Genomic DNA, 12562 nt, shown 5'->3' with positions numbered 1-12562 from the left:
AAACGTAACAATTCAAGCGTTTTCTAGACTGTGATTATAAACAAATGGAGGTGTTCGTACCTACAGATCAATCTGCACTCTACTCTACAATCAATTTATCGGCATCACTTTCAAGTGATTATCTCAGCGAGAATGCACAGATGATCAAGGAGATTGTTTTTAAAATGTTAGATGGACGTTTGTGTCACTCTTGTTTGTGATGCTTTCAATATACAGACGGTCTGGTGTCGTATTGAGGTAGGCCTACTGCATGACTGTGCACATAGGAATGTCGAAATTATTGTTGATTTATGAATTATTCATTATTATTCTGCAGGTTCCTTATACAGTATATTTGAAAATTCTCGAAAGAAATACATAGATAAATATTTAGCCTAGGCCGATTATTCTAAAAGTGGATATTGTTTGTTATCATTCGTGCCAGTATGATTTAAGTTTGATTTCAGATTCTTGACCAAACAAATAGGAAACAAAGAATTAATAAAACAAATAAATGGTCCTTGATGCGATAAATTCGTTATATAGTCAGTTACTGACCCCCTATAAAGGCATAGAGGGTCAGTAAGAAGTATAGGAGGCTCGGGCTACGCCCTCGCCCCCTATACTTCTTACTGACCCTCTATGCCTTTATAGGGGGTCAGTAACTGACTATATAACTAATAATATGAGATCAGTGGTACAGATATAGGGTACTATATGAGATTGGTGGTACAGATATAAGGTACACTTATGAGACTGGTGGTACAGATATACGATACTATATGAGATCGGTGGTACAGATATACGGTACTATAGGAGATTGGTGGTACAGATATAAGGTACACTTATGAAACTGGTAGTACAGATATACGGTAACCAATGTATGACCATATTATGGAACCATTCCAGGACAGATACACATGTGAAAGATTGCAAACCACCGTGAAATAGCCATCCCCAATCAGATAAGCATACTTGTTGGTCTGACGACTGATTACCACCTTTTAGCTAATTTGAAGTCTGTGACTAGTCTCGTTTTCACTTGCCCCAGGGGTAAGCATACAATACAAAGTACACAAATCAATGACAGTGATAAGTCAGTACACACAAATCAATGACAGTGATAAGTCAGTACACACAAATCAATGACAGTGATAAGTCAGTACACACAAATCAATGACAGTGATAAGTCAGTACACACAAATCAATGACAGTGATAAGTCAGTACACACAAATCAATGACAGTGATAAGTCAGTACAGTTGGGAATCGGTTGTAAAATGGTAATCGATCATCGGTTTAGGACAATTTACTAATTATCGATTTTATAATCGGATACTATTTATAGAAAGCTCTACTATATTTATATATTTCACCTTTTAGTTTTTCTGAAGAATTTTAGAAAGATATCCACTGAACCAACAGTCATGAAGAAGTATTTTTTTTAATTCAAATTCTTGAGTATCTATGATGTTTAAAATATTTTGATATGTGATTTTGCACTGATATATAACATAATAAAGGTTCAGAACAGTATAAGATAAGCATGAGTTATCTCCCATTTTAATAATCGATTATTACCTTTCATAATCGATAGTCTTTGGAAAAATCATAATCGATCGATCATCGATTAAAATCGAGAATCGGTCCAACACTATAAGTCAGTACACACAAATCAAAGACAGTGATAAGTCAGTACACACAAATCAATGACAGTGATAAGTCAGTACACACAAATCAATAACAGTGATAAGTCAGTACACACAAATCAAAGACAGTGATAAGTCAGTACACACAAATCAATGACAGTGATAAGTCAGTAAACACAAATCAATGATAGTGATAAGTCAGTACACACAAATCAATGGCAGTGATAAGTCAGTACACACAAATCAATGACAGTGATAAGTCAGTACACACAAATCAATGACAGTGATAAGTCAATATACACAAATCAATGACAGTGATAAGTCAGTATACACAAATCAATGACAGTGATAAGTCAGTACACAAATCAATGACAGTGATAAGTCAGTACACACAAATCAATGACAGTGATAAGTCAGTACATGCAAATCAATAACAGTGATAAGTCAGTACACAAATCAATGACAGTGATAAGTCAGTACACACAAATCAATGACAGTGATAAGTCAGTACACACAAATCAATGACAGTGATAAGTCAGTACATGCAAATCAATAACAGTGATAAGTCAGTACACAAATCAATAACAGTGATAAGTCAGTACACACAAATCAATGACAGTGATAAGTCAGTACACACAAATCAATGACAGTGATAAGTCAGTACACAAATCAATGACAGAGATAAGTCAGTACACACAAATCAGTGACAGTGATAAGTCAGTACATGCAAATCAATAACATTGATAAGTCAGTACACAAATCAATGACAGAGATAAGTCAGTACACAAATCAATGACAGAGATAAGTCAGTACACAAATCAATGACAGAGATAAGACAGTACACACTAATCAATGACAGTGATAAGACAGTACACACAAATCGATGACATTGATAAGACAGTACACACAAATCAATGACAGTGATAAGTCAGTACACACAAATCAATGACAGTGATAAGTCAGTACACACAAATCAATGACAGTGATAAGTCAGTACACACAAATCAATGACAGTGATAAGTCAGTACACACAAATCAATGACAGTGATAAGTCAGTACACACAAATCAATGACAGTGATAAGTCAGTACACACAAATCAATGACAGTGATAAGACAGTACACACTAATCAATGACAGTGATAAGACAGTACACAAAAATCGATGACAGTGATAAGACAGTACACACAAATCGATGACATTGATAAGACAGTACACACTAATCAATGACAGTGATAAGACAGTACACACTAATCAATGACAGTGATAAGACAGTACACACAAATCGATGACAGTGATAAGTCAATACACACAAATCAATGACAGTGATAAGTCAGTACACACAAATCAATGACAGTGATAAGTCAATACACACAAATCAATGACAGTGATAAGTCAGTACACACAAATCAATGACAGTGATAAGTCAGTACACACAAATCAATGACATTGATAAGACAGTACACACTAATCAATGACAGTGATAAGACAGTACACACAAATCGATGACATAATCATTGATAAGACAGTACACACAAATCAATGACAGTGATAAGTCAGTACACACAAATCAATGACAGTGATAAGTCAGTACACACAAATCAATGACAGTGATAAGTCAGTACACACAAATCAATGACAGTGATAAGTCAGTACACACAAATCAATGACAGTGATAAGACAGTACACACTAATCAATGACAGTGATAAGTCAGTACACACAAATCAATGACAGTGATAAGACAGTACACACAAAACAATGAAAGCTCTATTATGATGTGGTTACTCACTGCTGCAGCATATGACAGAATTCAGTTAGTATTTGTTTGGACCAAAAAAAAAAAAAAACATTACTCCATGGAAAAACTATAGGCTTTCTTTAATTTTGGATTAATTTAATCTGTATATATGTCACAAAAATATTTTCTTTCGAAGAAATGTTGTTTTATCTACATGCCAAGATGGAAATTCCACTTTGATCCAATCATCTACATGATTAAGGTTTGATAGAATTCCTGTCAAATGTTAAAAAGTACAAGTTCCTGTGTGTGGTCTTGGTGGTAGTGAATACATTCAAGCTGAAAATGTTAAATCAATAACTATTCCATTGTTTACACGTGAAGGGCAGGTCTGTCACTACTGGGCAGGATAACGATTAAGTCTCTCAGACTCTGACAGGAACAATATCTTCAGTACTACACTTCTGTAAGCACGGAAATCCTGGAGACTTAGTTAAATATGTCTATAAAGACATCTACAGATTTGTCGTATGGGAGGATGTTTTAGATAAATATGTCTATTATAGCCGTTTTTAGCTCACCTGGCCTGAAGGGCCGGTGAGCTTATGTCATGGCGCGGCGTCCGTCGTCCGTCCGTCCGTCAACATTTCCTTTAAATCGCTACTTGTCACAGAGTTCTGCATGGATTGTAACTAAATTTGGCCACAAACATCCTTAGGGGAAGGGGAACAGAACTTGTGTAAATTTTGACTCTGACCCCCCGGGGGCAGGAGGGGCGGAGCCCTATAGGGGAAATAGAGGTAAATCCTATAAATCGCTACTTGTCCTAGAGTTCTGCATGGATTGTAACCAAATTTGGCCACAAACATCCATGGGGGAAGGGGAACAGAACTTGTATAAATTTTGGCTCTGACCCCCCGGGGGCAGGAGGGGCGGGGCCCAACAGGGGAAATAGAGGTAAATCCTATAAATCGCTACTTGTCCTAGAGTTCTGCATGGATTGTAACCAAATTTGGCCACAAACATCCATGAGGGAAGGGAAACAGAATTTATAAATTTTGGCTCTGACCCCCCGGGGGCAGGAGGGGCGGGGCCCAATAGGGGAAATAGAGGTAAATCCTATAAATCGCTACTTGTCCTAGAGTTCTGCATGGATTGTAACCAAATTTGGCCACAAACATCCTTGGGGGAAGGGGAACAGAACTTGTATAAATTTTGGCTCTGACCCCCTGGGGGCAGGAGGGGCGGGGCCCAATCGGGGAAATAGAGGTAAATCCTATAAATCGCTACTTGTCCTAGAGTTCTGCATGGATTGTAACCAAATTTGGCCACAAACATCCTTGGGGGAAGGGGAACAGAACTTGTATAAATTTTGGCTCTGACCCCCCGGGGGCAGGAGGGGCGGGGCCCAATAGGGGAAATAGAGGTAAATCCTATAAATCGCTACTTGTCCTAGAGTTCTGCATGGATTGTAACCAAATTTGGCCACAAACATCCATGGGGGAAGGGGAACAGATCTTGTATAAATTTTGGCTCTGACCCCCTGGGGGCAGGAGGGGCGGGGCCCAATAGGGGAAATAGAGGTAAATCCTATAAATCGCTACTTGTCCTAGAGTTCTGCATGGATTGTAACCAAATTTGGCCACAAACATCCATGGGGGAAGGGGAACAGAACTTGTATAAATTTTGGCTCTGACCCCCCCGGGGGCAGGAGGGGCGGGGCCCTAAAGGGGAAATAGAGGTAAATATTCGAATTCCTTCAGAAAAGAAACAATGAACCTGTATTTAGAACAAAACTTGGCATTACAAACCAGGTGAGCGATACAGGCCCTCTGGGCCTCTTGTTTCAGAATGTTAGCAAAAGTGAAATAAAGCTGTTTTCAGAAAAAAATCATAACTATGGTGCAGCTAGAGTTGCCCTGAGTTTGGCACTTACCAATCAAGAGGAGATTTTGTTGTTATCTACCCCAAAAGTTACGCACATTTTTACAGCAATATTAGTAGTTATTAAGTGACTTCTTCAGATCTGAATTCATCTAAACATACATATAAAGAATCACACAAGTTTGTCCATATCCTTGAATGCTTTTCACAGCTTAATTCATGAAAACATATGAATTTCAATAAATTGCTGAAGGAAAAACAGCATGTCATATTTTTCCCCATATCATATCTTTAAGATCAGATCACCATCTTTGTCTTTGACAGACAGAAGTCAAAATTAATAATCCGTCACCTTTGATTGGTTAATTTCTTAAATAACTCTGTCATAAATGGCTAGATGCCATTATATATATCAGTCTTGGTGACATGAAGTCGGCCAGGGGGCTGACACTACTGCCTCTGATTGGCTAAAGTCATGTTGAGGAATGCGATATCTACTGTTTGTGATTAGCTAAAGTCATGTTGAGGACCATGACAACTACTACTGTTTGTGATTGGCGAAAGTATGTTGAGAGCTGACAACTACTGTTTGTGATTGGCGAAAGTATGTTGAGAGCTGACAACTACTGTTTATGATTGGCTAAAGTCATGTTGAGAAGTGTGACCACTACTGTTTGTGATTGGCTAAAGTCATGTTGAGGACTGTGACAACTACTGTTTTTGATTGGCTAAAGTCATGTTGAGGACTGTGGCAACTACTGTTTGTGATTGGCTAAAGTCATGTTGAGAACTGTGACCACTACTGTTTGTGATTGGCTAAAGTCATGTTGAGAACTGTGACCACTACTGTTTGTGATTGGCTTAAGTCATGTTGAGGAGTGTGACCATTACTGTTTGTGATTGGCTAAACTCATGTTGAGGGTTGTGACCACTACTGTTTGATAAAAGTCATGTTGAGGACTGTGACAACTACTTAAACAATGTCTTAAACATTCTACTGTAATTACGTATGCCGATGATACCTTACAAAGTGTGAGAAATAAGTCAGTAGATCTTTTAGAGGCACAAATGAAAGATGATTTACATTGTACAATCAAGTGGATGAGAGAAAACAAATTCAGTCTGAATTTGAACAAAACCCAGTGCATGATGATTGGATCAGCACAGAGGTTATCCAAATGCCGAGAGTTGAATTTAAATATAAATGATTTCCATATTGAATCTGTACATTGTGCAAAACTCCTTGGAGTTTTTGTTGAACGTTGCCTTTCATGGAAAGACCATATTGACTATGTATCTAAGAAAGTCTCAAAAAAGATTGGTGTTCTGAAAAGGTTAAGGCCATTTATGTCAAATGATGTTCTGAAAAAAGTCTACCAAAGTATAGTTTTTCCACAATTTATATATTGCTCTGTTGTTTGGAGTGAGGCCAGTAACAAATCTTATATTCATAAATTGTGCAAACTACAAAAAAGAGCAGCAAGAGTTTTACTTAATGTTAGAGATATTTTAACACCATCCAAAGTACTTTTTACTCAGTTGAAGTGGCTGCCAATAGAAACTATTTTATTTTTAGAAAAGCTGTTCTTGCTTACAAAATTTTACATGGGGATACTGCTAGTGTCTTCAATAACATGTTTACCTATATTAGGGATGTTAGTATGAGAAATACCAGATCTTCAATTTCAAATAAGTTTTATATTCCTAATGCTAGAACAAGTTATTTTAAGCGTTAATTTGTTTACACTTGTTCCAATTTACTAAATGGATTGAACAATGATATTAGAAATGCTTCCAGTGTTGGTGTTTTTAAACAAAAATATTTAAAGGATGTGTTTTCACAATTTTAGTTTTATACTTTCTACCAATATTTTAGAAAGCAACCATATTTACATGTTGATATGATTGTATATGTCTTTTAAATTAAGGTATTGTCTGTATTAAACTGTTGTCTGTGATAACTGTATATATTGATGCAGGGCCATATTGTAAATTAGACTTGTCTAAATATGTAACCCTGGTTAAATAACAGATTTTATTATTTATTATTATTAACTACTGTTTGTGATTGCCTAAACTCATGTTGAGGACTGTGACAACTACTGTTTGTGATCGGCTAAAGTCATGTTGAGGACTGTGACATCTACTGTTTGTGATTGGCTAAAGTCTTGTTGAGGAGTGTGACCACTACTGTTTGTGATTGGCTAAAGTTATGTTGAGGACTGTGACCACTACTGTTTGTGATTGGCTAAAGTCATGTTGAGGGTTGTGACCACTACTGTTTGTGATTGGCTAAAGTTATGTTGAGAACTGTGACCACTACTGTTTGTGATTGGCTAAAGTCATGTTGAGGGTTGTGAACACTACTGTTTGTGATTGGCTAAAGTCATGTTGAGAACTGTGACCACTACTGTTTGTGATTGGCTAAAGTCATGTTGAGGGTTGTGACCACTACTGTTTGTGATTGGCTAAAGTTATGTTGAGGACTGTGACCACTACTGTTTGTGATTGGCTAAAGTCATGTTGAGGACTGTGACCACTACCATTTGTGATTGGCTAAAGTCATGTTGAGGGTTGTGACCACTACTGTTTATGAATGGCTAAACTCATGTTGAGGGTTGTAACCATTATTGTTTGTAATTGGCTAAAGTCATGTTGAGGAGTGTGACCACTACTGTTTATGATTGGCTAAAGTCATGTTGAGGAGTGTGACCACTACTGTTTGTGATTGGCTAAAGTCATGATGAGAAGTGTGACCACTCCTGTTTGTGATTGGCTAAAGTCATGTTGAGGACTGTGACCACTACTGTTTGTGATTGGCTAAAGTCATGTTGAGGAGTGTGACCACTACTGTTTATGATTGGCTAAAGTCATGATGAGGAGTGTGACCACTCCTGTTTGTGATTGGCTAAAGTCATGTTGAGGACTGTGACCACTACTGTTTGTGATTGGCTAAAGTCATGTTGAGGGTTGTGACCACTACTGTTTGTGATTGGCTAAAGTCATGTTGAGAACTGTGACCACTACTGTTTGTGATTGGCTAACGTCATGTTGAGGAGTGTGACCACTCCTGTTTGTGATTGGCTAAAGTCATGATGAGGAGTGTGACCACTCCTGTTTGTGATTGGCTAAAGTCATGTTGAGGGTTGTGACCACTACTGTTTGTGAATGGCTAAACTCATGATGAGGAGTGTGACCACTCCTGTTTGTGATTGGCTAAAGTCATGATGAGGAGTGTGACCACTCCTGTTTGTGATTGGCTAAAGTCATGTTGAGGGTTGTGACCACTACTGTTTGTGAATGGCTAAACTCATGATGAGGAGTGTGACCACTAAGGAGCAGCTACTATAAACCTACTTTTATTCAGGTGTGATATACTTTCGTGATTTTTGCGATCCAAGTTAATTCGCAAAAATTTGTTGCCGCCTTTTTATATTTTTATGGATAGGAATTATCATTCAATTGTTAAATCCGCAAATAGTAATCTTCACGAACTTGTTTTGAAATGGAAATCGCTTAATTTAATAGCCATGGAAGAAAGTTGGTTTTCAGTATTGCTTCCTCCAATTGACCAAATTGATAAAAGTGTACCAGTGGATCCGGTGATTTGAAAGATTTACACCTCTCACGTCCATCAGCTCATAAGGAGGCTGCAACTATCAATCTAATTGACTGAAGTTATAAGGGCTTGACAGTACTTTCAGTGATTTCATTAGAGGTTGCCCCTTCCCCACTTGATTATAGTTGTAAGACATTATCAAATATCCTTTTAAAACATCTTAACGCTTAGAATTTGAAATGCATTCCAGTATTATGAATAAATCAGAAGAAATCTGGCAATTCAGGATGCCATTAATTCTAATTATTGAAGCAAATCATTGTGAGGATGGTAAAACATTTAGGCAGATTCACCATTAGTTAACCAAGATTTTTCATAATCATTTCAGTATAAATAATTTTCGTTCACAAAGTTAAACATTGTAAAATCATTCAGTTTTCTAATTTAGAACAATAAAACATCCCATTCTGACTTGTCGTCTGCTTCTGACAAGTTAATGTTCTACTCCACACAAGGTTGGCATCATCGGTATTCCAGGCATTCTAATGTTGTGTGGATCAGCAGGCAGTTAGCGCCATACTCAGCTGGCTGTGACAGACAGACAGCCAAATCTACCTCCAAGGATTCATTGTTTTCTGTAATAACCAGGGAAAAAGGACAATTTCCTGTCTTTCACTAGCGAACAGAGCACATTTCACTAACACTGTGAGATTAGGCACAGTGACATGTCCAGAGGTTGGCATGACAAACAGTGATGGTCAAGGTCATTGCTAATGTCATCACTCAGTGCAATAGAGACAAATGACAAAGCTAGATTAATTAAATCACAGAAAAACATTTCATCAAGAGAAATAATTGAAGATATATCAAAAAAGGCCATTGCTGGGTTCATAGAGATGTCTCAGGACAAGATATCAGCTACAGCGATTTTTCTTTTCTTCAAAACTTTATAGACTTTAGACACATCAATGCAGTAATTAAGCAATCGTCTGTTCAATTAAAAGATTCTTTACAATTTTAACTACAGCAAAATGATAATCTAGTATTGCCTTCTGCTTCAATGAAAACTTAATTTTTCATGTTTTTTCTGTTGCCATGGAAACTGTCCTTCCGAGCGACAGGAACACAAGAAATAGTACATTAAAACTTGTAGACACCAGTTGATTGATCTGAAGTGTTATCCTTCATATCCATTTACTTACCTCTAAACATGGTATAAATCATTGACATATCTCCGCGAGACTGTCTGGTCTCCCTCACAGAATATAAATATGTCATTTTGTTAATGTTTTCTAGGGTCACTGAGAACAGAGTATTATTAAAATTTTATATGACTGACAGCACATCAGGGTTTTGAATATTTTCCTTGGTTATTTAGATTTTCTAACTTATCCCTTGTGAGCCTCAGCTTGCCTATATTGGTTACAGCTTATTGTAACTTGATTGCAGACTCTCACACACAATCCTTAAGACATTGGATTAAGCTATGAATGGATTGAGTTTGGTGACATGTAAAAAGTCTGGTTTATATTACTAGGTGTTTCTCATCCATACAAATTTATCTCTTTGATAAAACTCTGATGATTTCCTGGAATTATTGCTGTGATTAGACGTGAGAGAGTGTTTGAGTAGGAAGGTTAATACGGGCTTTGGGATGTCAGACAGAAACAGATGTCACCAGCCATTTACAAAACTTCTTGTAAATGGTGGACATTCACACCACAGGAGATCCATAGATTCTTCAGTAATCTCCTGCCACAAAAAACTTAACATAATCTATACTTCGCTCACAAATCAACAGTCTCCACCCACAAATCAAAAGTCTCAATCTTCACATCAACTTACCTTACCCTCAAATTAACAGTCCCCATCCTCAAATTAACAGTCCCCACCCTTAAATCAACAGTCCCCACCCTTAAATCAACAGTCATCACCCTTAAATCAACAATCATCACCCTTAAATCAATAGCCTTCACCCATAAATCAACAGTCATTACCCTAAAATCAACAGTCCCCACCCTTAAATCAACAATCTTCACCCTTAAATCAACAGTCCCCACACTTAATCAACAATTCCCATCCTTAAATGAACAGTCTCCACCCTTAAATCAACAGTCTTCACCCTTAAATCAACAGTCTCTACCCTTAAATCAACTGTCCCCATCCTTTAATCAATAGTCCCCCCCATAAATCAACAGTCCCCACCCATAAATCAACAGTCCCCACCCTTAAATCAGCAGTCCCCACCCTTAAATCAACAGTTATTACCCTTAAATCAACAGTCATCATCCTTAAATCAACAGTCTTTTCCCTTAAATCAACAATCTTCACCCTTAAATCAACAGTCATCACCCTTAAATCAACAGTCGTTACCCTTTAATCAACAGTCCCCACCCTTAAAACAGCAGTCCCCACCCTTAAATCAACAGTCCCCACACTTAAATCAACAGTTCCCATCCTTAAATGAAAAGACTCCACCCTTAAATCAACAGTCTCCACCCTCAAATCAACAGTCATTACCCTTAAATCAACAGTCATCACCCTTAAATCAACAGTTCCCACTCTTAAATGAACAGTCCCAACCCTTAAATCAACAGTATTCACCCTTAAATCAACTGTCTCAACCCTCAAATCAACAGTCATCACCCTCAAATCAACAGTCATTGCCCTTAAATCAACAGCCTCCACCCTTAAATCAACAGTCATCACCCTTGAATCAACAGTCATCACCCTTAAATCAACAGTCCCCAATCTCAAATCAACAGTCATCACCCATAAATCAACAGTCATTGCCCTTAAATCAATATTCATCACCCTTAAATCAACTGTCCCCAACCTCGAATCAACAGTCATCACCCTTAAATCAACAGCCTCCACCCTCAAATCAACAGTCATCATCCTTCAATCAACAATTATCACCCTCAAATCAACAGTCCCCAACCTCAAATCAACAGTCATCACTCTTAAATCAACGATCTCTACACACAAATCAACAGTCATTACCCTTAAATCAACAGTCTTCACCCTTAAATCAACAGTCTTCACCCTTAAATCAACAGTCTCCACCCTCAAATCAACAGTCATCATTCTTAAATCAACAGTCATCACTCTTAAATCAACGATCTCTACACACAAATCAACAGTCATTACCCTTAAATCAACAGTCCCCACCCTTAAATCAACAATCTTCACCCTTAAATCAACAGTCATTGCCCTTAAATCAATATTCATCACCCTTAAATCAACTGTCCCCAACCTCGAATCAACAGTCATCACCCTCAAATCAACAGTCCCCAACCTCAAATCAACAGTCATCACTCTTAAATCAACGATCTCTACACACAAATCAACAGTCATTACCCTTAAATCAACAGTCTTCACCCTTAAATCAACAGTCTTCACCCTTAAATCAAAAGTCATCACCTTTAAATCAACAGTCTTCACCCTTAAATCAACAGCCTCCACTTTTAAAACAACAGATTCCACCCTTAAATCAGCAGTCTCAACCCTTAAATAAACAGTCTTCACCCTCAAATCAACAGTCTCTACACACAAATCAACAGTCATCACCCTTAAATCAACAGTCATCACTCTTAAAACAACAGTCATCACCCTTAAATCAACTGTCTCCACCCTCAAATCAATAGCTTCCACCCTTAAATTGACAGTCATCACCCTCAAATTAACAGTCTCCACCCTTAAATCAACAGTCTACACTCAAATCAACAGTCTCCACTCTTAAATAAATTTTCTCC

At 37.6% G+C, this 12562-nt stretch overlaps 1 protein-coding gene across 1 annotated transcript in view; it reads left to right on the top strand.

Moving 5' to 3' along the window:
- The window catches only part of LOC138309052 (zonadhesin-like), a 45375-nt gene extending 33051 nt beyond the window's left edge, over window positions 1-12324 (top strand). The window contains exon 2 of the mRNA XM_069250203.1: window positions 11384-12324. Coding sequence (XP_069106304.1) covers window positions 11384-12324 — 941 coding nt within the window. The remainder of the gene's footprint in view (window positions 1-11383) is intronic.
- The last annotated feature ends 238 nt before the right edge of the window (window positions 12325-12562 follow it).

Source organism: Argopecten irradians, chromosome 1, assembly GCF_041381155.1.
Source record: "Argopecten irradians isolate NY chromosome 1, Ai_NY, whole genome shotgun sequence".
Classification (NCBI taxonomy): domain Eukaryota; kingdom Metazoa; phylum Mollusca; class Bivalvia; order Pectinida; family Pectinidae; genus Argopecten; species Argopecten irradians.
The sequence above is the reverse complement of the archived record's forward strand: the minus strand, read 5'-3'. Positions and strand labels throughout refer to the sequence as shown.